Genomic DNA, 27,114 nt, shown 5'->3' with positions numbered 1-27,114 from the left:
GACCATTTTACATTGGAAAAAAACATTAGATGCAGTTTTTTAGGTGTTTTTGTTGTATTCTAATTAAAATTAAACTTTTGTCTCCATAATCTATATATAAAATAAGAATGTATGTTAAAGATAAATAATTAAATATAAGATATTAAGGTGAAACTCTAATTTTAATAGTAGAACGACATAAAAAACACTTGCAAAGCAGTCTCATCTTCCTAAATTTAATTTAACAAAAGAAGAAGAAGAACGTTATAGCATCATGGTGAGCACGGAGCAGTTCTTTTGACATACAAATGAAGTTAACAACGTATCGTGTGACACGTTCACTAAAAAAAAAATCCTTTTGTTGACTTGACATTTTATTCATCACACACTTCTTTTATATATATATATATATATTTGGAGTTAAATTAAATATACGGATAATGTTATGAATTTTATTTTATTATAAATTATTAAATCATTAAATCTTATAATACCTGCATGATGATTTTTTTTTAATCAAAACTACATGATGATTTTCAATAGTTAGTATTAACTTATTTTCAATTTTATCAAATGAAACCATTTTAATAGTGTGCGCGTGGCTCCTAAGTCCTAAAAATGAGTGGAGAGGTTGGCCAAATACGAGGTAGGAGGAAAACGTGGTGTTGGGATAGAGAAGCGAAAGAAACCAAACCACAATGAAATAAAAAGCCCCTTTTGTAGAACAGTGATACATTCGCTTTCTATTTCTTCCTCATCTCGTACGTTTCGTGGATCCTTACTCAACGCAACACAACACAACACAGGTGTGAGATGACTCTCTTATTAACTTTTCGCTGAACTATTACAATTTATAAAACTTTTTGTTATATCGTCAAGTTCTCGTTCATTTCGGTCATCTTCGTTTATGATTAGGATTTCGTACTTTCATAATTCATCCTATTCTGTTCCTGTGTTGATGGATCTTTAGGTGATCTGGTTAATTTAATTAGTTAATTCTTAGGCTGCTTCTTATATCCGTTATAGTCAACTCAGCTTCTGTGAGTTTTGCTCCTAGCACTTGCAACCATGAAATAATTATGTCATCTGCAGCTTTGATGATTGATGACTTTGGGTAACATTTTTCGTGGAATTACAAGCATCAAACCTATTTTTCCAACATTTTTCTATGTGGCATTCTCTAATTTCTATTCCTGACTTCTTTGATTTATTAGAAATTAAATGAGGATAATAAGCTTTAAATTCTTGCTAAACTTCCTTTTATGTTAGTTTCATGAAAACTAAACTGATAGTTAATCGTATTATGCTGTAGTAGAAAAATTATGAGTTCCAAAGGTGTTGGTGAAGATTGCCTGGGATGGGCAGCAAGAGATGCATCCGGAGTTCTATCACCTTACAAATTCAGTCGCAGGTATATATATGTACCTCTCTTATTCCACTTTATATAATGGACTAATGAAGTATCTGTTTTCTGTAAATCACCATATTCTTTTTTCATGGCAACCCAACTTCCAAAAGTTACTAGATATTGCAGTTCCTGGTTTGATGCTACATATTTTTATTTCGTTCATGTATACATTTTTTGTTTCATTTTTACCTTGTCTTGGGATAAAAGTTGACTTTTGAACTTTTTTCCTCTGCCCCCACCGCCGGCCCTCCCCCTTTAAGTTTCTTGACAATATGATAATGATGATTGCACAGGACTCCTGGGAATGAAGATGTTCTTATTAAAATTACACACTGTGGTGTTTGCTTCGCCGATGTAGTTTGGACAAGGAATAAACATGGTGACTCAAAGTATCCTGTTGTGCCTGGGTATGTGGGCTTATTTTTCTGTATGGATGATAAATTGAGAATCCTGCATTCTTAAGCTAATCTTCCTATGGTTCTTTTTCATATCAGTCACGAGATTGCTGGGATTGTGACAAAGGTTGGCTCCAATGTCCACCGTTTTAAGGTTGGTGACCATGTTGGAGTGGGGACTTATGTCAACTCATGTAGGGATTGTGAACATTGTAATGACAGAGAAGAAGTTCATTGTACCAAGGGATCTGTTTTCACTTTTAATGGTGTTGATTTTGATGGTACAATTACAAAAGGAGGATACTCCAGTTACATAGTAGTCCATGAGAGGTAAGCTTAATAGATGGTTAGATGTTAATTACAAGTTTTATGAGGTCTTCTCTTGCTGAATTTTATCATAAGCTCTGAAAGTACATTTGATTTCATACTAATAACAGGTTATAGCTCCAGTTCATATCATATTTAGTTTTGCATCTGCAGGTACTGCTTCACGATACCAAAATCCTATGCATTGGCTTCAGCAGCTCCTTTGCTTTGTGCTGGAATTACAGTTTATTCACCGATGGTGCGCCACAAGATGAATCAACCTGGTAAATCTCTTGGAGTGATTGGTCTTGGTGGCCTCGGTCATATGGCAGTGAAATTTGGAAAGGCATTTGGTTTGAGTGTGACAGTTTTCAGCACTAGCATATCCAAGAAAGAGGAGGCACTGAGCCTGCTTGGTGCAGACAAATTTGTTGTTTCATCTAATCAAGAGGAAATGACGGTAAGCATAACATGAAGCATCTAGTGCATAACATTTTCTTCAGAGCATGAAGAGGAACACATAGATATTGACAGACTCATGCTTCTTTTTTGTCAAAATTGATGCCGATTACCATACAGGCATTGGCTAAATCGTTGGACTTTATAATCGACACAGCATCTGGTGATCACCCGTTTGATCCTTACATGTCACTGTTGAAGACATATGGTGTTTTTGTCCTAGTTGGTTTCCCAAGTCAAGTCAAATTCAGCCCTGCAAGCCTTAATATAGGTACGTTGGTTTTGAAGCATAGAAAGTTAATTTGTTGGAATTTTCAGTTTTCATTCGTGAAATTCAATTCATTGAAGCAGTGGAACTGTAAATATTCATCTTCTGTTTGACAGGATCAAAGACTGTAGCCGGAAGTGTTACAGGTGGTACAAAAGATATACAGGAGATGATTGACTTCTGTGCTGCAAACGAGATTCACCCAAATATAGAGGTAATTCCAATCGAGTATGCCAATGAAGCTCTTGAGAGGCTCATCAATAGGGACGTCAAGTACCGGTTTGTGATAGATATTGAGAACTCCCTGAAAGAAAAATAAGTTGTACTTGTTGCCTCCTAAATTGGGCATGATTGGACTTCACCTTGTTCGATAAACAAGATGTTCATAGTTCATAATTACTTACATAGAGGTGATTTCAATGGAGTATGCGATGTAAATGTTGAATTTTCCTTAATTATTTTGGGAACTAATATTATTTGACTATTATAATATTTTGGATTATGAAATAATAATAATTATGGAAATTAATAGTGTTATTTTAATTTTAATAATAGATGTTGGTAGTCTGTGTCAAAAGTGTAAAGATTCAATCAAGATGTATAATAAATTTGTTGAATTTTGTAATTATTAATTTAAAAGTTCTACTTATTATGTTTTTTTATTAATTATTGGTTGACAATTGAAATTTTTTTACACTGAGAATGTATAAAGTACTCTAATACTGTACATAGTATTTGTTATTGGATTTTTACTGTGGACAACCTTTGATGGATCGGGTTGCTCATTGAGTATCCAATTAATCCTTTATGCCCTCATGTAGTCCAACTACAAAAGTTGTTAGGATGGTGAAATGAGTTTGGCTGATGAAACCAACCCGTTTAAACTAATAAAATTTTTAACTCACCAAACTATTTTAACTCCTCTACTTAATCCTTAAAGAAAACTAGACAAGACAAGTCAACCACCAACCTTTTTAAGTAAAAATGTTAATATTTTTAATTTAATAGATAATTAAGATTGATTGATTTATTTTTATTTACTTTAGTTTTTTGGACAGTGAGTTATTATTTAATTGGTAATAAATTAATAATATAATCTTAAATATAAGTCAACAGCTATAGTTTTGTGTCTAAATTCTATTCGTGGACAGTAAATGTCAGTATGTTTGAAATTTTGTAGCTAGTCTACCAACTATCAACTTCCCAACTCATTTCTTTTCTCTCTCTTTTTTTATAAATTATTATTATTTTTCTCTCTTTGTGACTAGGTTAATTTTTATTTTTTTAATACATCATCACATCCCATCCTATTTTTGATAATTTTTTATTAGAAGGAAATAAGGACAACAAAAGAGAGTTTACAATAGCAAACACCTAAGGTGCCTCATAGCCCGTGCATGTTTAGATTAAGTTTACAATTATCAAACTTAAATTTATAAATTAAGTTTGTAAAAGTATTTCTTAGACATATTTTTGAGGAATAACCAAACATAATTTTAAACTAATTTTTATTCTCAAACATACTTTTAAACTGTCTTATCTAAAATCTAAGCATGCTCTTAAAAGAAATTTGTGGAGGGCAAGACTCCACACACCACAAAGTCAATATCAAGAGAGGAACCTTGCTTGGCTAACCATGAGTCCAAGATAATTCAATGATAGTGAACGAGAAGAAAAAGGTGGTTGACATCACGGACGAACACCAAAAAGTGTTAAATATCTCCAATGAAAATTTTTGAAGTTATTTTTTATAATTCCCATTATACTTTTTGTAATCCTTATTTGTAATCCTTATAATGTCATGTCATTCATAAAAAATTCATACATAATTTTATTCGAATGATAAAAAACTTTAAAAAACTTCAAAAAAATTTACTTTATATTTTTTGAATTATCAAATAACTAAGCACAATAATATTGAAGAAAAAACAGTTAAATAAATAATTTCTTGTAGAAGATACAAATCTAATTTTTAAAAAACTCTTCCTATCACATAAATTTACTTTAATGGAAAAGAAACCAAAAAAACAGTTTCTTCACTTAAAAAACCCTCCAAAAATTCCCATTTGAGATGCTGAGTGTTGTCATGGATGAGCACCGAGAAGCTTCATTGACATAGGAAGCGTAACTTGACACGTTTTGCTTTTGCTAATTGCTAAATAATGTGGCTGTTAATTAAGGATATGAATACTTTAGAAATTAAGGATGCAGTTTGGATCCAATGACTTGCACTAAACCTAACGATCATGCAGTTTGAAAAGCAATTGCAGAAAAATGTATCAATTCCGCTGGTAAACTATAATAAAAGCTCCCATATAAAAGAGGCAGAGACATTCGCTTTCTGTTTCGTATTAAATGTTAATTTTTCATTTGAAAAAATCATGAATTTCACAGGGGGTTATCATCTAAGTGGTCCTAGTAAAAATATTTAAGCTAACTTGCAAAGCATTGGACATTCATCGCTCTAAATTAATGTATTTTTAGCAAAGTTTGAATTATTTGAAGGATTTTTATAATGTTTGAGGAACTACTTAACATAATTTCTAATATTTCTAGAACTAATTAAGTAATTTTTTATTTAGGACATTTTAGGAAAGGGGATAATATTTCATGGAAGAAATTGGTGATTATTATCCCCTTGAATACATATTCAGTATTTTCCAAAATGAAAAAAGAAAACACCAATTAGATCCTGTATAACTTTACCCAATGTGTCCCCCATTACTACCCGTTTGAACAGCAACATCAGCACTTGAATTTAATGAAATAAATGCCGCACAGCCGCAAGCAATACATTTAGCTCAGAGATTGAGTGTGGCCAGAAATTCCCTGCTCATGCGCAGCACCATAGTTAGATTGGACAGATTTGACCCCTTTCAATCGTTGGACCAGCTATAGAAGTCGAAATTTTGAGAAAAACTCGTTCTATCAAGTGTATCCAAGAAATTCTCAACCCTTTATCATTGAGAGGAGGATGAAACAGAGAGGTCTGTAATTTGCCTAGTTAAGGCCAGATTTCACTCAACTACGACAAACTTCGGCGGAAACAACTAGTTTAACTATGGTTCCAATCAATCCAAAATTACTTTATTTTGCTGATAAATATAACAATTCCTGCTTTGAGATTTTGCATATTCAATAATTTTTCATTTCTGAAGAAACTGACGATAAATGATGACAAAAGAAACAGAAAAAACAATGCATAGAAATACAAGTTGAAAATTCAGTAACACAGCAATCTCAGGTGCAAATCAAAACCACGTATCACAATGCGGAGACGGCCATTCGGACAAACTGAAACCCCAGCTACAATTACAGTTAATATGAATGCACAATAAACATATCAAATCATATAAACCATCCCACTTAAAATCAACCTTTTTGAAGTATGACAATACTCAGTTTATAATAAACAAAACATAATTAAATGAAGATTAATTTTAAATGTTATAAAAAAATATCAGAAAAAGATAGTTAAATCGTAATAAAACTGATGATAAAATACATGAAGCTTGGTTACTTATAACTTCAAAGAAGAAACGCTGAAGCTTCATTAATTAATAATGATAAAATACAAATCTAATCTCAAAACTTCCAACAAAAAAATACAAACAAAATTGTCAAAACCTGCCAGGAATTTAAATCGACCTTAGGCATGCTGGTAATGGTGCAACTTATACAATAACACTTTGCCTGAAGCATTTCCCACAACCATGAATCCACCACCTGGACTAAAATCAATACACCGCGGGTAATGCAAGCTCGTGTTTGATGGTGGCCAGTTGGAGAACACAGAATACGATGGGATATGTATTAATTTTAAGCTGCTTTTCTTCATGCCTGAACAGATTGCTAATATTTGAGAGTCATGATTAAATCTCATGAAATCCACTTTTGTAGTCAAATTCTCGATGGTCCTGATAGGCTTTCTCTTTCCCCCAAGAAATTCCTCTCTATTGTAAATATTCACAATTCCACTGTCTGAACCAGCTGCAAAATAAGTCCCACTTGGTGAAGTACAAAGAGTTGTGCCATTGATGCAACCTTCATCTACACCTTTATGCAGACAAGTCATTGTTCTCAGATCCCAGTGGTAAACCTGACCATCACCACCACTACTCAATAACTTTTGTCCATTCTCAGTATAAGCTAAGGAACGGATTGTTCCATTCATCTTTAGAGTACCGACCAATTGCTTTGTTTTTGTTGATACCAATAAAATATATCCTTCATTACCCGTAAATGCTATCATTTGAGAATCAGGAGACACCTCAAAAACCTCCAAACTCTTCTCTTCCCTACCAACCAGAGGACCTATTTTATCAACTCTAGCCTTAACTAAATCAAAACTATAAAAGAACTTTCTTCTTCCCGATACTATAACCTGAGATCCATCTGGCAAAAAAGAGGCTTTTCGAATGGGGCAATCTTCAAGGAAGACGCTCTGAATTGTGGTGTTCCGCTTGCCATCAATTTGAAAAAATCTAAGCTTCCGGTCCAATCCAGCTGCAAGAAACAACTGCGCATTCGGATGGAACTGGACTGAATTTATGGGACCATTAGCAGGGTCCTGAATATTTGCATTCACAAGTCTCGAGTATTCAAGATGTCCTGGCAACAATTTTGAGCCACTCTTCACAACCAGGTCTTCATTTGTCCTGAGAACATCATCCACATCCATATCCCCGTAACCTTGGCTCACAACAGCTTCATTTTCATCATCCGTCGACTCATCATCAGAGGATCTATCTATTCTAGAATCAACCCGTGCCCATTCAGTACCTGGGTTAAGCTTAACATGCTGAGCCCGCAATCTCGACACATACTCCAAACCCGAGATCAAATCCTCATCCTCAACCTTCCTCAACTTCCTTAATCTGTTAACCTTGGCTATGTTCACAGTGGCATTTTCTTCTTCATCATCCATCCAGACAGGTTTCCTCTGCAAGGGGCGGTCATCATCATCATGACTTCCCTCAGACAAGTCAGCATCTTCTTCCTGGTAAACCGTGAGAACACTATCCGCAGAGCGGTCAGTGAAGAACAAATCAGAAACTTTTTCGGCAGCCTTCCGAGGTTCCACTTCATCATCATCCTTTCCAAACACAAGGGGGGAATATAGAGAACCAAACAAAAAGTTCTCAAGCTTCTTCATCTCTTTCACTTGTTCCACTGTCGACTGTTCCCTCTCGTGATCTTTCTTCTTCTTCTTCACTTCCAGAGTATCATTATTCTCGACATCATCTTCAACCTCCCTCTTGTTCTTATTGACCTCATTTTTAGACCGAGCGTTTTGGGATATCAAACTCATCTTTCACAACCAAACCTGCAAAGAAAATACGGTTCAACCAATTTGACATTTTGGAATTCAAATCATGAAACGAAATAAATAACAAAAAAACGGAATTAGAGAGACAACTAACAATTGCAAATAGTTAACGCTATTATTGATAAAATCAGAGACATAAAGGAAACGGGGAAGCTTAAATCAAATAAACTAGCGTTGAGAAAGGAGCGGGATTACCTTTGTTAATGACCAACTCGGAATTGAACGAGACGGTGGTGGCTAAGTGACGACGGAGGCGTTTTACGGTTTTAGGTTTAAGCTCGGAGAGAAAAACTGCCCCAAGGGTTTTAGCGAATGGATTGGGCTTTTGCTCTTGGGCTGGGCCATGCCCACTGTTCTGTGCCAAAAGAAATTTTCAACAATAAAAAATAACAATATATCATAACATAAATTATTTATCATAAATTTAAAATATAATTTATATGTTAAAAAAATTATTTATTACTTATTTTAGTCATAACATAATTTATATATTAAAAAATATTTATTTATTATAAATTATGAATTTTAGTTGTATAAATTAATTCTTCAACAATCAGAAATAAAAAAAAAAAAAACTAATTCTCCAATCAATTGACTATTGAATACTCATTCTTTTTAACAAAAAAAAAAATTGTCATACTGACCCCTGGTCCTGATTCGCCACTGCCCCTATCCATGTCTATATTCTTCGTAAATGTAAAATCTTTATTCAAGGTATGTCCAGGCATCATGTGTAATCTCTTGTTGAAGTTTTAAATTGCGGTTCGCTATCTTATAAGGGATTAATTTCTTTGTTAGAACTAATCGAGATTATCTAAATTAATTATTTTACCAATGTTTCAAACCGCGTTTTCATTTAAAATTTCTCTCACCTTCATTGTCCTAAGGATTGCTTCTCTTTGGTTCCCATGGGGAAAGAAACTTGAATGAAAACTCAAATTATATATATAATTTTGGGTGTCTAGAAAGAAACAAAACAGCAATTATATGAACCCTCCTTTATTGTTTAGGAGGTGGGGAATTCATGGAACCTTCGTTCTATTACTTTCTCTGACGTAGAATATCATCCCCTGGGTTATTGATTAGTGTTTTTTTCAGCGTTTGTTCTTTTCCCTATCTCTGTAAGCTCATTTTGGGATAAAAATTCATTTTTTATGTGTCTGCGAGTTTGGTCAAGAAATACCATCCATGTTGAGAAAATATGATGCAACTTTTATCTTTCTCATAGCAAAATCTTAATGCTAGTGTACCAATCTTAGTCCCTATTTCATAAAACAAATTAAACTAGCCTAAGGTTAAGCTATAAAATATAGTCCGTGACAAATCATGAAAAGAACAGAAATTTGGGCCAGAGAGAATATAGCTGGAAAAAATCGAATTAAATATAATCAAACAGCTCGAATTATTAATGAATGTAAGTTCATTACATTTCGTCATCTGAAATGGTATACTCAGCAGGCCTAGCGGTTAGGATTTCATATTCCTGAGTGCGATTTAGCCATATTGACTATGTTGTTAGCAGAGGAAGAACTACAAGACGATTATACAAATCCAAAACTCATAAAAACAACGAATAAAATCACTGTCTAAGTTACATAAATAAGAAAATCAAAGTTGAGCAATAACATAAGACTCATTTGTACCTTGTATGATATGATTTAGTAGCCAGGTAAGGTTTCAAAATCAACTTTCACCCAGAGATGGCTCCTTGCCATGTTGGTCTCCGTGCAACTAACCATCTGTTCTGTTATGCAAGGGGAATCAGTTTCTTACTTATGATTACTTTTGTAAACCCACTTTCATTTCATTACCAAGGGTTTGAGTATGATGATGCCAGGATTGAAGGAGATGCCACTTTGGCACATTCAGAAATCCAACTCACTTCAGCCACTAAGTACCAAAGCAATGCTTACAGTGTTGGGAGAGTCACAAGTTTTAAGTACTCACAATTTAAATGTTTCTTTCACTGGAAACAAAACCAATGGCAAGCCAATAAAAAGTTATATCTCAGGCAATGTTAATTTGAGAGATTACCTACAAGAGAGGGTTATTTTTGGCTTCTCTGCTGCTACAGGATTTATGTTTGAGATGAACACATTGTTGTCATGATCATTCCGTTCAAGTTTACAAAGTGATGAGAATGTGTCTAATCAAATACCTCCAATGGCAGCCTCACCAGTCCCTAATCCTTCACCAACTGCCACTGCTAATATTAGCCCTAAACAAGAGGCCAACAAAGGTTTATTGAAGGGGATAGAAATAGGTATAGGTATAGCTGCAAGTTTCCTTATTTTAGGGTTGGTTTGTATTTTAATGTGGAAGAGGGCTAAAGGGAAAAAAGAATATTCACTTTTTTATCTGAGCATGGATGATGAATTCCAAAAGGGCATTGGACCCAAGAGATTTTGCTATAAAGAATTGGTAAGTGCAACAAATAACTTTGCAGAGGCACAAAAGATTCGACAATGTGGTTTTGGTGGTGTTTATAGAGGCTATTTAAAAGACTTAAACTCCAATGTTGCTATAAAGAGGATATCAAGAGAATCTAAGCAAGGAATAAAGGAATATGCAAATGAAATTAAGATCATCAGCCAACTGAGGCATAGGAATTTAGTACAACTAATTGGTTGGTGCCACATGAAAAAAGATCTCCTTATATATGAGTTCATGCAAAATGGTAGCTTAGATTCCCATCTATATCGTGGAAAAAGCATCTTGACATGGCAGATGAGGTAGAAGATTGCTATGGACTTGGCAAAGGCAGTGTTGTACCTTCATGAAGAATGGGAGCAGTGTGTGCTTCATAGGGATATTAAATCCAGCAATGCTATGTTGGACTCAAGTTTCAATGCTAAGCTTGGAGATTTTGGTTTAGCTGGGCTGGTTGACCATGACAAAGGACCACAAACCACTGTTTTAGCAGGGACCATGGGCTACATAGCCCCTGAATATTGCACCACAGGGAAGGCTAGGAAGGAATCTGATATAATACAGTTTTGGGGTTGTTTTGTTGGAGTTAGCCAGTGGAAGAAAACCAATTGACCTCAATGCCAAGGAAGGTCAAATAACCATATTTGAGTGGGTTTGGGAGCTCTATAGATTGGGAAAGTTACTTAAAGTAGTAGACTCAAAGCTTGGGGGAGCATTTGATGAGGAGCAAATGGGACATTTAGTGATTGCTGGCCTTTGGTGTGTCAATCCAGATTATACATCCAGGCCATCTGTAAGGCAAGTGATTCAAGTGCTTAAATTTGAAACTCCTTTACCAGTTCTCCCACAGAAAATGCCAGACCCATTTTGCCGTTCTCCAACAATGAGTACTATTTTTGCTTCAGTTTCTTCTCCCTCTCTGGCTTTATGCTAGAACCAAATACAATGTAACCAATAGGGGATGGGAACTTGATGTACATAAAGTTATTGAAAAATTCATGTGTTCTTAAGTTTGGTGGTGACATCTCACATTCTAGTACAGCATAGGCTATTAGCCTATAGGCGAGTCATTTAAACTGATGAGTTTCCTTTTTTGCATGTGTAAACTGTAAATATCATTTAAACTCTTTGCCTGTGTGTGTGCAGTGTGAACTTGTGTTCTTGTGATTAAGTACGTTTGTAAATTTGTGATATAGAAACTGAGAAAATGAAAGAAATAAAGAACAGAAAGTGGAAAAGAGAAAGGCATAGAATCCAGTAGTATGCGCAATTCTCCAGTTTTGAAATATTTGTGCAGCTTAATAAAAAATTAAAATCAATTCCTCTCACCATGCCGCACGTTTGTGTAAAGTCTGTAATTGAAATTAATTTGAACATGCAATATATTCAAAATCAATTCTACCCAATTGGCTTTGGATCACGATGAGATGTAAATATCACTTGCTTTCTTTAATACTAGCTGCTGAAGTTCCGAACAGCCTAGGAAAAAAATCATGAGACATATTATAAAAAAGATTAATTACTTATTTAATTTCTATAGTTTCAAATTTATTTCTTTTAGTTCTTATAGTTGATAAGTGAATTTTTTAATATCTAAAATTTACATTTTAATTCCCAAAGTCTCTACCGTTACAATTTTTAACTAACGGAGTTAAACAAATTTAATGACAAAAACCTTTTGAGAATTAAAATATAAATTTCAGGATTAAAAAATTCACTTATTAAACTTTAGGAACTAAAAAATTCACTTATAATTAAAAGGAATAAGGAATAAGTTTGGAAATTCTTGGCTAAAAATATGTTTGTTTAATGCAATCAAATACCAATTTATTTAAAATGATGGGAGAAATAATTATGTGGAAAAAAAATCATGCATGTATAATAGTTTATCCTTACTTCCTTAATACTAACAAAAAAAGTGGAAGTATAAGAAAGCTTTATGAATAATTATTTTCTTTTTTGACTGATGACAAATTTTTATTCACGAAGAAAGAAAAGTAATTTTGAATCAAGGACCTTGCATGCATATGCATGTATAATGCAAATTAATATATAGTATAAAACTCAGACTTCCAAATTAATTATTTGACAAAGTAAGTCTGATTTTTTTACACTTTAACTGAAGAGTTAATAGATTATCTGATTCATATCAATTTAAGACAATACAAACAACCGCAAGAAAGTGAAGTTTAACTAAACCAGTGCCAAATTTCAATGATATTAGTAGTATATTTGACTTTATTACAAACACACCAGTGCAAGGCAACTACTCCATGCCATTTAGATTATCCCTGAATTCAACATCCTCAGCGATGGCCACATACCAATACTGTATCTGTAAGTGTTCTCATTTACTTCCTTACTTGGGCATAACCATAGCAATTTTGTCTTTCTTGATCCCTCATGCAGCTCCATTAGACTTTAGCTTTCAGCAGTTTCTCAACAAGGAAAGTACCTTGAATTTTGAAGGTGATGTTTCTTATGACAATGGACTCCTCCAACTCACCCAACTTAAGAAAGACAGTGTTGGCAGGGTCACATACTACAAACCACTGCATCTTTGGGTCAAGGACTCAAGAAAACTCACAGACTTCACTTCCAATTTCTCATTCATTATAAATCAACCAAACAAAACCCATATTGGAGATGGCATCACATTCTTTCTTGCAAGCCCCAAATTTCCACTTCCTGTCCCACCAGATGGGTCTGGTATAGGCCTTGTGAGTGGTCAACAAATGGCAGATCCAAATTACATAAATGAGCATCCATTTGTAGCAGTGGAGTTTGACACCTTTTGGAATCATTTTGATCCTCAATATGACCATGTAGGTATCAATATTAAAACCATCAAGAGTCCTTTCACTACAGAATGGTTTAGTATTAATGATGGGAGAGTACATGATGCACAAATTAGCTACAATTCTAGCACATGCAATTTAAGTATCATCTTCACAGGATATGAGGATAATGTCACAGTGAAGCAACACTACTCCCAAGTAATAGATTTGAGAGAGGTCCTGCCGGATTGGGTTGAGTTTGGCTTCTCTTCCGCAACGGGATTGTTATCTGAGATACATACACTTTGCTCATGGTCTTTCAGCGCCAATTTGGACTTGAAAGTGCACAAGGATGAAAGTAAGACAAGGATGGTGATAGGTCTGAGCATTGGAGGAGGTGTTTTAGTTGTTGGTATTGGATTAGCTTGGCTTCTGAAGTTGAAGATGAAGACAAGAGGCAAGGAAGATGACTTGGATCTTATTATGGACAGCGATTTCGAAAGAGGGACTGGACCAAAAAGGTTTTCATACAATGAACTTGTTAGAACAACTAACAACTTTGCAAATGAACTGAAGCTAGGAGAAGGAGGTTTTGGTGGAGTCTACAAAGGATTTATAAGAGAATTAGGTGACTATGTTGCAATTAAAAGGGTGTCACCGGGATCATGACAAGGTGTGGAAGAGTATGCCTCTGAAGTTAAGATCATTAGTAAATTGAGGCACAGGAATTTGGTGCAGCTCCTAGGATGGTGCCACAAGAAAAATGATCTTTTACTTATCTATGAGCTCATGCCAAATGGAAGCCTAGATTCCCATTTGTTTGGAGGCAAAAGCCTCCTGACATGGGCAGCAAGATATAACATTGCTGGAGGCCTGGCCTCAGCATTATTGTACCTACATGAAGAGTGGGAACAATGTGTGCTCCATAGGGACTTAAAATCAAGTAATGTTATGTTGGATTCAAATTTCAATGCAAAGCTTGGAGACTTTGGATTAGCCAGATTGGTGGATCATGGCAAAGGGTCACAAACAACAGTTTTAGCTGGAACAATGGGGTATATGGCTCCTGAATCTGCTACCAGAGGCAAGGCTAGTAGAGAGTCCGATGTATACAGTTTTGGTGTTGTGGTTTTGGAGATAGCTTGTGGAAGAAAACCAATTGAACTAAGAGCCAGTGAGGAACAAATAGTTATGGTGGAATGGGTTTGGGAACTCTATGGCATGGGTAATCTGCTAGAAGCAGCTGATTCAAGATTGTGTGGAGACTTTGATGAGCAAGCAATGGAAAGGTTAATGATAGTTGGCCTATGGTGTGCTCACCCAGATTACTCTGCGAGGCCTACAATTAGGGAAGCAATGCATGTACTTAATTTTGAAGCTCATTTGCCCAGTCTTCCATCGAAGATGCCTAAAGCCACCTACATTGTTCCTTCAATTACTGCATCTGCATCTTCAAACCCTCCATCGTCTAGTGCTGATGCTTTTGGGCCTAATAAAACCGAGCTTTTGTCAAGTGGCTCTTACACTGGCTCCCCAGAATCCAAAACATCTGCTGCACTTCTGCATTCTATTGAGTATTGATATGTAATATGTATTTTCACATGTACACATTTTGTTAATAAGTAGAAGTGATACCTGAAGTCAAATGCATGTATATTGTATAATTTCCATCTTACATATATGCCAATCGATATGTCATCTTTTTAAAGGAACAAACATTATACTTATACAGGATCTGTATCAATCTTCTGACTTCATAAAAAAGATATATATGTTTAAAGTATTAGCTTGCTGTAATCTGATACTTTCTTACAGTCATGTTCAACCGTGAACTAGTTGAGTTCTATTTACACATGTTGAGATTGGTAAGCAGTGCATAGAAAAAGGTTACTAGTTCAATGTCATAAGCATCAAAATTTTATAGCTGATCCCACTCTAAAGGGAAAAAGTTGTTGCCTCTATTTTGTAACTACATAATAAAAAAGATAATGAGAGGGGATGGGGGGAGATATATGCCTTATATGTGCCATTGATCTAATGGGTTTCTTTTAATAACATAACGCCATATAACCAGTATTTTAAATATGCACAAAATCATGTACAATTTTGCAACATTAAGTTATATTTTTTAATTTGTACACTATTACACCAAAAATGTTTCACATATAAAATCACTTCAAATTTTCAAATTTGCTCTTCATTTTACTTTTCATGCATAATAAAAATGAAAATATTGATTGCTTCAATGGTGGGTGCCTGGGGGAATGAATCTGAGTAGCAAGCATATTGCGCGTGATAAGAGTCTTTTCTTGTCATCTTGGACTATGACATCCTAGCCAGATGAAATGCCGGCCAAAATGGTTGTACCAGGTGCAAGAATTTGAGAGGAGAAAACATTGTTTTCACTCCTCCTTGTTCCATCAAACACAATTACAATACACCTTGACCTGGGCACCTAACTTGAAGATTCCTCTTATCACATCTTTTTATTAATTTTCTTATTTGTTAAATATATAAAAATACTAATGTTAAATATTGGTTTGGTTACATTTTAAGGACTTTAAATATTTGTTGTAAAAGTATCAACTAATAAATATTTCATAAATCATTACATATCTAAAAAAGAAGAAAACAAAAAAAAAAATACTACTAGATTATCATATATATCAACTCCCCGCCAACAATTTCTTTCAGCTAATCTTTTTGCAACATTTTAATTTGGTAATGCATTGAGGAGATTCACTCATTTACGCCAATGAAAAACTGAATGAGGGCGCATTCACTGCATATTTCTCTCAAAGCAAAATTAAATGGGATCCATGTTGTTGGTTTGTTTGAAAGCAAGTGTTTAAAGATAACATTATTATCCCTCTGCAACGAATGTGCCAATGCATATCAGTCTTATCAAAGGCTGGAATTACTTCAAATCTTTGGCCTAACGTGTTTTCTACTCTTAAGAGATTACTTGCTCTACATGTGCACTAGTCAATCTCATTAGCAGTTCAAGTACTCATTCAAAGTTGGTTTTTTCACAAACTATCAAGGCAATGAACATAATAATATCTGCAACAGGGACTTCTTTTTCTTCTTCTTCTTTTTTTTTTTTTTTTTGCGTGTGTTTAGTTGTTTACTTTTGAAAAGCGAGGATAGTTGAACCATTGCTAATATTAATTAGTGGTAGACTGGTAGAGTTCCAAATCCTGTATCCTTCAAAATAATTGCATCAATTTTCAGCCTTATAAAATGTTTTATTTATGACAAAAAAACACTTAACAAATGTGAGACATTTGATCAATTACTGCAGCTCGTGCAGTTGTTTAAAACAAAAACATGCAAAGAATCATGATCTCTTGTCTTGATACGGTCGCAATGTGCAATGTGCAATGTGCAATGTGCAATGTGCATATTCCAATTTCCAACAGTAGCTGTAGACTGTTGATTTGCCTAGTTTGTAACGCATTTTTTTTAAACAATATTGTTGATAGGATCTAACCTAAAAATAATTCCTTTTCTCGTGCCTTATACATAATACAATATGGCATGGCACTGAATCTTTTGTAACGTAACTATTCCTAATTTGACCTGACTGTCGATACTCAAGGGAACACAAATTTATAAATTGAATGATCATTCTATCTGTATAAATTGGTATTCACAAAGTTTATTGGATTAATATTTGGGCATGGGAATTGGTAAACAGGGATGTGATAATGCAGAAGGGCACGTATACATAGAGATGTTTATTTCAGGAACATTTCTGGTACGTGCGTAGTTGGGGTTGGGGGATGGATGGATGAATTGCGGAGAACCCATGCAGTCCGTACTCCCGTGAAGCTTTATACAGATTTGTTAACATACACTCATTTCTTTTAGAGTACTTGGAGTATCTTATTAAGTTATAACCAGAGTGTATCTTAATTAAAATTCAACTAAAAAAATGAGAATTTCAAATTTTGATCCTTAACAAACTTTTGGGTTTTTTTTAATATATATATACTTTTTTTTAGTTAAAATAGGTTAATTAGCGAATCATAACTAAGAATTATCTTAAACTACACTCAGATTATTAACGTATTCCAATTAAAAAAAATATGTTAAGAAATCCAAACTAAACACAAGGTGTTTCAAATAGAAATACTTTTTATAATAAAAAATAAAAATAAAAACTCTTAAGTTAAAATTAAAATTCAAGTTTAACAAGTCAGTGTCTCATTTTCCTGATTATCTCTCCCTTCTCTATCACGTATTCTCATTTATTCATCACTTTATCGTGTTGCAACTGAAATTTTTAAGAAGAACATTATATAATTAGATTTTTTTTATCCATAGTAATCAAATTAATTAGATATGAAGATTTTGTAAATGGATTTTAATCTTGACTTTTATTATTGTTTTTAATATTGATTCAAAGATTGTTATTGTTAGTTTTATTTCTTATTGTGAGAGGTATTCTCGTTTAAAACACCTTATAAAAGTTTTAATAAAAGTGTTGATATATATTATATAAGTGCTAAATTTTGTAATAATTATTTTGTACTGAATAATAAAATTTTAGCATATATAGATTCATTTACTAAATCATACATTTAATTTTTTTCCAAATATCTTTTATAAAATAATATTTTTAAAAGTGAAAAAAAATTAAAAAATAATGTATATTATATATATATATATAAGTTTTTAATAATTAATTTACATAAAAATGAATTATATGTATATATAAATTGATATGAAATGTCATGCATTCGATAAGTATATAAAACATTTATTAAATTTAAAAACATATTTAAACATAAAAATTAATATATAAATTATTGCATGTTTTTGTTTTAATTCATCAAATTATATATATATATATATATATATATATATATATATATATATATATATATATATATATATATATATATATATATATATATATATATATATATTTCATATTATTATATATTTTTAATTTTCTATTTAAAAATATATTTTATAAAACTATTTTTAATAAAATAATAAAATAAAAGTTTAATGCATATATATAAGTGTTAAATTTTATATTGATTATTTTTATTTAATAATAGTTTTTATATACATAAATTTATATAAAAATCATATATTTAATCAATATATTTATATTAATAAATATAATATACATTAATAATTCATAAATATAATAATTAGTATTGTATAGAAATTGATTTTTTTATATTTTTATATTAATCCTACTGCATTAAAAACATTAGTACGTGTATTAGTCATTGAAGTATTTCTCTGCACATGTGGCATGAGACCATTAATCCGTGGTATAATAAACTGATGTAGCCGTTAGTTTGTTAATTAATAATTCAGACAAGCATATGTAGCAATATTACCTTCTGAAAAAAAAAACTTTTATCTTTTTTCACGTGGGCAAACGATCGAGTAAGTTACCGTACGACAACGGCTATATCTTTTTTTAATTATTATTTTAGATAAAAAAAATTAAAAGAATTTAATAATTATTTATTAACGGTGTAAAATAATATTATAGGATCCTTTAATTATAAATTATCATAAATTATCATTAGATAACAATCTAAAATCTTAAAATTAGATGTGATTGAGAAGATATAATGCTTAATTAGATATGTAGTCACTTATTTGAAGCCAAAAATACTCAGGGTTAGATGGAAGGATTTCCTTCTCTTTTTTTTTTACATAATGGATGGAGGATTTCCTAGTCTACTACATACGTTTTTTATAAATCCAATTTAAAAATCATATCCCCTTTCTTTTTTTTATTTGGACTTTTGCAAGAGGTAGAGAATTTCTTCTAGCACAGTGAGGTGTGTTAGTGTCCTGTAAGTTATTTTGGACCGGAATAATCATAGCACAAAAAATCCACGCAATTTGTTCACCGACACTTTGGAGATTATGTTGCATATGAGATAGGTGTGAAGTCCCTTAGAGCAATAGTATGATCACTCTTTAGGATAAGAATAAGGAGGGTTTCTGCCACATATAGATAGATAAATAGGACAAATAAAAGAACATGACCTAGTCGTCTAGAGGCAAAAGTTTTTTGTAAGTATTTCTAAATCCATTCTATTCTTACGATTTAGAAACTGATAAGTCTAATGCAAATTAAAACTAGAAAGAATGTTTTCACTAAAGTCTAACAAATATAATTATCCCACAATATCGTAAATTTAAATTTAGTTATTGATGTAAGAACTTTGGTAAACAAATTATAAATACCTTTGTAAGTATTTTTAGAATCTTGAGAATTTTGATACATTTTGAAATTCAATTTATCTAATTTTTTCATTAAAAAATACAAAATATAATTAATATATCCTTATTTAAAATCTAAAAATAAAATATAAGATACAAATATATCCTAAATACTTATTGATATTTCACTATTGATGCACAATCTTCAAATTTCTCTTTAATTTTATTTTGTTTCTTTTTTCTTTAAGATAATATTACACTTTGCTATAAAAGGTAATAAATTAAAATAGTAAAATAAATTAAAAGATACAATATTTAATTTCCTAAACAAATTCTACATATTTAATAAAATATAAACTTAAATATGTTTTAAGTCTTTGTATATATGACTATCTCTGATTTTAGTCCTTACTTTTTTTTTTACCTTGATGAGAAGATATTTGGTATAAGAAAAACTTTTAGATTCTCCCGAATTTGAAGTTGAAAAACTTTGTTTCTTATTTTTTTTATTTACATTTAACATTCCACGGGAACAATGTTTCTAGAGATTTTTTAAGTTATTTCTCACAAAATTATTTCCAAGAGAGAAATGGTAATTTAACTTTTATGAGTTCGAAAAATTTACTTAAGTAAAAATATCATATTATTTTTTTAATCATTAATTATTGTAAGTAATTAAAGTTTCTGATAAAAATATCACTTACATTAATATTTTTTATCAACCTATCAAATTATAGTCATTCTTAAAGAATTATATTAGCGGGATTCAGGATTTCGAAAATGAAAAGTTTTTCCTTATATCAAATGCTCCTTTGATTCTTAACATTTTTTTTAAGAAAGTTTAGTGCTGACATGCTTAAGATAAAACAAAGAGTATTAATTAAGATAAGGAAAGTATATTAAATTAAGGCTATTAGATTATTGTCAGGTGCACAATTCAATTAATTAACACGTTTATTATTTTATATAACAAGATAATTATACATAATTTACTTTCATAATTTATTTATAATTTTAATATACTATGAACAGTGATTTTATAGCTTTTATTATTGTTTTTACATTTCAATTCACTAATTTGCTTTTAATGTTGTATTTTTTTAAAAAAGAATTATAATTTACTTTGACGCTTACAATTTACTTTTAATATATTACTTTTGATATTATTTTTACATTTAAATTTTTTAGGTTTAATTGTTTGTAATATAATTTATTTTTTAATATATCACAAGCACTGAATTTGTCTCTAAAGATAAATACTGTACTTTCCTTTTTTTAAAAGCAATAATACTTTAGAAAAATGTTTAATTACATCTTTTATTCCTCAATTATCGTAATTATGTAATTTTAGTTCTTTTATGGTGTGACTTAATTACCTTTTGATTCATTCTGATTGTAACAAAGGATTGATGGTGGAATCCAAATTGTACTTATGATATTTAATGGGACCTAATTTACACAATTATACTCATGATTCAATCTCAATATTTTAGAATATTGAAAATTAATTTATTATATTAATTTTTTTCTATTGTTAACCTCATTAACCATCCATTTGGTGCATAGAATAACAATAAAATACTTTTTAATTTTGTACGTATTTTAATTTATAGAAGAAAAAAAGATGAATGGAAGTTATTTTGCCATAAAACTATTATTAATTAATAACTTATCAAGTACATTAATTTATTTTCAACCTCGATGCATAATTATTTATTTTTTTATAGGAAAATTCAAGATAAAGATTAACCCACTGAGCGCGTAAAATAGTAATAAAAGACTTTCTATGTTTTACGTATTTTAATTTATAGGAAAAAAAACGAAGGCAAGTTATTTTTGTCATAAAAATATTATTAATCAATATCTTATCAAGTATATTAATTTATTATCAACGTCAGTTCATAATAATTTATTTTTTATAGAAAAATTTAAGATAAAGATATGATATTCCAATCTAAAATTGGGAAATATAACAAATTCAAAGAATAAATAACTTACACTTTTTTTTCCTTAAAGACATCAGTGAAGCTGGAATATAAAGATATAAAATACATTGATGTACTAAAATATAGAAATTTATTTGTATTGTAAATCCAACTCATTTGGTAATTGATCTTGATATTATTTGTCAAAATATTCTTTAATAAGAATTTCATTACCCCTTCCCCCTTTAATACTTTTTTCCTTTAGATTGGTTAGTAGAGATTTTGTAGAAACTACTTTTTTATGAGTTTTTTTAGTCATGTTATTAGAACAAACTATATATTGATGTCGATGGGTTTTTTTATTAGTCATTTTTTTTATTCATAAAATTTAAACTCTAAATATTTTTAAAAAGATTTGAACTTTGTAGTAGAAAACTTTAATAAAAAAAAAATTACACCCCACGTATGCTTTTTTTTAAAAAAAATTGTTATCCCCCGGATTCGTTACTAGTAATAAGTCGTCACTAAAATTTATTATTATTATTATTAACCAAGGATCACTCAAATATTATTATTATTTTTCGTATTTACTTATTTAGTTTTGCAAGTGTATCTAGGAGGAGAGTAAGAAACCAAACCTGAAGACGTAGTCACGTTATAAGAGTTAATTAATTAATGAATTGTTTACTGTTGTACAGAAATGATTAATATATGGCATTGAAAAAGAATAATGAATAATGATTAATACATGTGCAACGGTATGGAAATATTAATCTCTGAAATGGTCCGAGTAATGTGAGCATAACCGATGCTGGTTGCTCACACCTCTATTTCTTCGCCTCTCGATCAGATCCCCCCAATCCCAGTGTCTTCTTCTTCTTCTTCTTCCTCTTCTTCTTCTTCATATCATCACTAGAATACTCTCTCTCTCTCTCTCTGCGCTTACAAGAATAGTTAGTGAAGAAGAATGATACTTGTTGTTCTTCTATCCTTGTAACGCCAAACCCAATATAACAACCAATGTTCCATTTCCACATACATTGTCATTGTATCTCATTGCCAATCCAATTACGCCAACAACCCCTCTTTTTGTTCCCATTATTTTCATATATTTTGATATTTCTTCTTCCGTTAGGGTTGGAGTTTGCGTGCGTTTTTGTTTATATTGTATTGAATTGCATTGTATCCCTTGGACGCTAAGATTGGATTGGGATTGGGTGTTGTTGAGTCAAAATCTGTTAACCTCACCCAGACGGTGACGCAGATGCAGACTCTGGGTTTGTTGGTCGCTCCTGTTCTCGGTTTCTACCAGAGGTTCCTTCGTTTCTCTCTCCGCTTCCTTCTTCTCATGTTCATGGATTTCCCTTCCACGTTCAAGTTCATCACCCAAGCCAGTGAACTCGGTTGCGGCTTCCTCCTCCTCGGTTACTTCTCGCGTCTCTTCAACCTCCTCGGCCTCCTCTTGATCTTCTTCTTCTGCCTCAGGTTTCTCCGCTCTCCTCTTCTCCTCTCCAACCACGAGAAATCGTCGTCGTCCAGAGACGAGAATTCCAAGGAAGAAGAGAGTTTGGAGGACGAGGTGTTCGACGTAATGTCGCTGAGGAAGATGGTGAAGGAGGAGCGGCAGCGGTACAACGCGGCGTGCGCGGAGATCGAGCAGGAGCAGGGGGCGGCGGCGTCCGCGGCGGAGGAGGCCATGGCCATGATTCTGCGGCTGCAGAGCGAGAAGAGCGCCGTGGAGATTCAGGCCAAGCAATTCCGGCGCGTGGTGGAGCAGAAGCAGGAGTACGATCTCGAAGTGATCGAGTCGCTCCGGTGGACAGTAGTGCAGGTGGAGTCGCAGAAGAACCTTCTAGAACGTCAGTTAGGGGTTTTGAGGGAGAGGCTTAGACAGTTCGTCAATGATCAAGAAATACAGCAGCTTCAAGAAGAACAAGAACTACAAGGCACAGCCAGTGATGATGATGATGATGGTGATGAAGATAGCAGTGGATTCTTGAATTTCTCAATTGAATATGATGATGTAGATGCTTCTTCTTCTAGCAACCACTCACCCACACACACACCACAGCACTTGTAAGTTTGCATGCTCATCCACATGCACATGGACATGGTTCCTCAATGAAAAATGCCTTTTTTGTTTTTCAATTGTAAATTGTATTTATTTGTTTGTTTGTTTGTTTTATTAACAATGTTGATGAAAAGCTACACAATATGTGTTAATATGCGTGTGTCTGTTGTCATGGTGGGGAATAGGTTTAAAGTTGGTTCAGGTTTACTGCACCAATTGTGTGAATGAATTTCATGAGGCTTACTTGACATTGCAAGTATTAGACCAAGGTTTTGAATTGTGATATTGAGAAGATAATTTACAATCTTGAGTGTTGATTTTGCATCTGGTTTTGTTTTTGTTAAAACCTCACTTTAGAAAAATGTAAGTAGATAGTTTCATTGAATGGGGGTAGGGATTTGGCATCTCATGAATGAGAAAGCAACCTGGTACTGGAGTTTGAATCAATCAGATGGGCCAGTTGGGGCTTGTCGGGTAATGTGGGAAGCACTCATTGGAGAAGAACCTTTCTTCTCTACGTTATTATTACTCTAAATCTTCTACTCTTCTAGTACTAATCTTTGCCTAAAATCTTCGACTTTTCATACTCCTCCAGGAGATTTACATGTTCGTTTCTAAATGTCTGAAATTTAGTGATAACACTTTGAAGTATAAAGGAAGTTCATTTCTGTTCCAAGAGTACGATTAGGGTCCCAGATATATGCATTATATTCCTCAGCTCGCTTACCATCTTGTAGACGTTTCAATATTCAGGTACTGACACAGATATTCGACATTAATGGTAACCTTTGAAGTTCAGACACTTGAGTTATTAAGTACTTGCTCGGCGTGACAGAATGTTAGTTGATGTTAACACCGCATCCTAAAATAATGTGATCACTGTAGTCCTGCATTTTAATTTTTTTTTTTGTTAAATTAATTATATGATCCTTATAATTTTATGATTATTATCTTTTAATTCTTATAATTTGAAAGTGATTTTTTAATCTTTTAGTTCTTATAGTTTTTATTTTAATTCTTTTTTAATCGCTATAATTTGAAAGTAATATTTTTAGTTCCTATAATTTGTATTTTAATTATCTTTTAGTCTTTATTAAAAATATATATATAAAAATAATTAGTTATAAATTAGTTATAAATTATCAAAAAAGGAATTAAAATATAAGGTATAGGGACTAAAAATATCACTTTAAAACTAACTAAAAAAGAATTAAAATATAAATTATAAAGGCTAAAAAATCATTTTTTAAATTACAGAGACTAAAAGAGAATTAAAATGTAAATTATAAGGACTAAAAAAATCACTTTCAAACTATAGTGATTAAACTATAAGGACCAAATGAATAATTTAACTCTTTTTTAAAATAAAAAGATTAGAACGAAAACAACTTTTATGCTCTAAAAGATTGTTACGAAATTCAGAAAGAAAAAATATATTGCAAATTTAACGTCTAATCAACATATGAATAAACCCAAACAAAGACTTGGTACATGGTCTAAAGTTCCGTTATGACTATAGAAAAACAATCTATTTATGAAAGAAGTTTTGGTAATTTTGGGAAGGACAAAAGACCCACAAGCAAAACAACTAAAGCACTACAACACGGGGCAGAGGATTGCCCTTGACATCACCTAACATGAACATGATAAAATCCGGGTGAATTGAGGACAGGATATGTGAAGTGCTTAGTGCTGTGTGTGTATGCTTGCGCTTCCACCCATCAAGTTTGATTAGAATTAATAAAACAGAATTTCGTAAACCTTTCATCCAACTAATGATTAAGGACCTAAACATTTCTAGAAAGCTTGAAGGTCCTGTATTATTTACTTGGGGTGTTATCAGCATTAATTTCGGAACTGAGAAAGGAAATAAAATAATTTAGTTCAATAAAAATTACTATTATTTTAACTTTTTTACGACAGTTTAATATTTTATTTTGACATTAGTAGTTTAGTATTAATATACGGTTAGTGTAAACTATTTTTAAATCACAGTAAAATATTTTTGCAATATTATCTAATTATTGTGTTAAAATATAATTTAAGAAATGCAATCATATAAATTATGTTGTTACGTTGAATATCTATCAACTCTTATCTCTATCTATTTTTCTATTTATATTACACAATTCACGGATTTTATCTGTATCTCCTACATCCTTTATTGTTTATTTTTCTGCCTTGTAGGAAAGAGTTCCTTTTCGTTATTGCCAGAAGGTAAACAAACTAACATTGTGTATTTGCATCTCTTATTTCCTATTTTGTAATGCTAGTGACGCTACTGTCTCTTAATCTGCACTGTCCAACTTATGGAAAGTTTCTGATTAAACAAAAAAGAGATGTATTTTAGAATGAAAAATGAGTTTAATATCTAGGTACTCTTATATTATCATTTAATCACAAATTATTTTTAAAATTTTTTAAAATAATTATTTTAAAAATCAACAAACTAATTATCATACATTAAATTATGATTAGATGATTATATTGTAAGTCTATAACTCTTTTTCTCATGAAAAATAATCATTTCATCACTTTTTCCCATATCTTTTTCCTCAGCCAGTAAGAGTTTCTTGTCTTCTCTTATTTGCCAAAAGGTGAGATAACCATAGATTTCTATACAAAGCGACAATATGATTGAAAATAGTTAGGTGATTGTTAAGGGTCACATTAAAGATATTGTGAGTGATTGAGGTAACAAAGCAACTGAAATCGCTCCACTTAAAACAATAATTTTTTTTGAGAAAATAAAACAATAATTTTAGATCAAATATCTTCCTATTTCTGAATGTATTTCTTATTTCATTTTTATAAAGTGAAATCAAACATATTTCTATCGTTTAGTTAAAAGAAATATGTCAATACATATGAAGAAAAAATACGATAGCTAGCAAGGAAAATAGACGGTGCAGTCTTGAAGGCTATAATGTTGATTCTTGATTTCATATATCTGGTTTGTTAAATAACATTTTATCAAAAACCTCACTTTAGAGAAATATAACTAATTGGTTTCATTGGATAATATAACTAATTGGTTTCATTGAAAAAGTTACTTTTTGATGTTGACGGAGTCTAGGCTCCAAAATGCATGCATATTCCTCGGCTAGCTTACCATGCCATAGATGTTTCAACTTTCATTTATCGAAAAAAAAAATGTTTGTTGAACAATGGTCTTTTTTTTTATCTATTTCATGATATATTTTTATAGGTATGCTTTTATAATTATTATAAAAATAAAACAAAAAATAAAAATGTTTAAAATAAATAATTTTAATTAAGTAGTTCTAATTAAGATTTAGTACTAGAAAATATCATGTATGATATTGATAAGTTATTTATTATATTATTTGATTTAAAAGATGAAAAGAAAGTAGAATTTTTTTTAATGAGATAATTATTTTAATAAAAGCCGCAAAAATTGATCCAAAACAAATAGAAAATGATTGGTTTTATTAGCAAAATTGAATCATTTTACAATTTGACTGTACTTACATGTTAAGATATATGTTACTTCTCAATCCTGTCTTTGCTAAAAAAGTAAAGATATATGTTAAGAATAGATA

General features: G+C 31.8%; 3 protein-coding genes and 2 pseudogenes across 4 annotated transcripts; 4 read left to right on the top strand and 1 right to left on the bottom strand.

Annotated features, from left to right (window-relative positions):
* The first annotated feature begins 594 nt into the window (after positions 1 to 594).
* On the top strand, positions 595 to 3,340 carry LOC100807617 (probable cinnamyl alcohol dehydrogenase 1). 2 transcript variants are annotated; one of them, XM_006597306.4, is made up of 7 exons: positions 595 to 785; positions 1,295 to 1,390; positions 1,681 to 1,794; positions 1,882 to 2,112; positions 2,263 to 2,548; positions 2,668 to 2,818; positions 2,932 to 3,340. In XM_006597306.4, the coding sequence occupies exons 2-7, from the start codon at positions 1,302 to 1,304 to the stop codon at positions 3,132 to 3,134; spliced, it is 1,074 nt and encodes a 357-aa protein (XP_006597369.1). In that variant the 5' UTR covers positions 595 to 785; positions 1,295 to 1,301; the 3' UTR covers positions 3,135 to 3,340. The 2 variants fall into 2 exon arrangements, with proteins under 2 accessions (XP_006597369.1, XP_003545737.1); XM_003545689.5 differs by having other exon boundaries at positions 1,292 to 1,390.
* Positions 3,341 to 6,372: 3,032 nt separating this feature from the next.
* LOC100806023 (U3 small nucleolar RNA-associated protein 18 homolog) lies at positions 6,373 to 8,489 on the bottom strand. Its single transcript, XM_003545687.5, has 2 exons — positions 8,340 to 8,489; positions 6,373 to 8,141 (listed from the first exon to the last, which is right to left on the bottom strand). The coding sequence occupies exon 2, from the start codon at positions 8,124 to 8,126 to the stop codon at positions 6,465 to 6,467; it is 1,662 nt and encodes a 553-aa protein (XP_003545735.1). The 5' UTR covers positions 8,127 to 8,141; positions 8,340 to 8,489; the 3' UTR covers positions 6,373 to 6,464.
* Positions 8,490 to 8,662: 173 nt separating this feature from the next.
* Positions 8,663 to 11,598, top strand: LOC100785699 (L-type lectin-domain containing receptor kinase IX.1-like; annotated as a pseudogene).
* Positions 11,599 to 12,844: 1,246 nt separating this feature from the next.
* On the top strand, positions 12,845 to 15,014 carry LOC100785158 (L-type lectin-domain containing receptor kinase IX.1-like; annotated as a pseudogene).
* A 7,203-nt stretch (positions 15,015 to 22,217) lies between these two features.
* LOC100784633 (probable myosin-binding protein 6) lies at positions 22,218 to 23,688 on the top strand. Its single transcript, XM_003547056.5, has one exon. It carries the CDS (start codon positions 22,745 to 22,747, stop codon positions 23,558 to 23,560), a length of 816 nt encoding a protein of 271 aa, XP_003547104.1. The 5' UTR covers positions 22,218 to 22,744; the 3' UTR covers positions 23,561 to 23,688.
* The last annotated feature ends 3,426 nt before the right edge of the window (positions 23,689 to 27,114 follow it).

Source organism: Glycine max, chromosome 15 (genome assembly GCF_000004515.6).
Source record: "Glycine max cultivar Williams 82 chromosome 15, Glycine_max_v4.0, whole genome shotgun sequence".
Classification (NCBI taxonomy): domain Eukaryota; kingdom Viridiplantae; phylum Streptophyta; class Magnoliopsida; order Fabales; family Fabaceae; genus Glycine; species Glycine max.
Note: the sequence above shows the minus strand (reverse complement) of the source record. Positions and strands in the feature narration are given on the sequence as shown.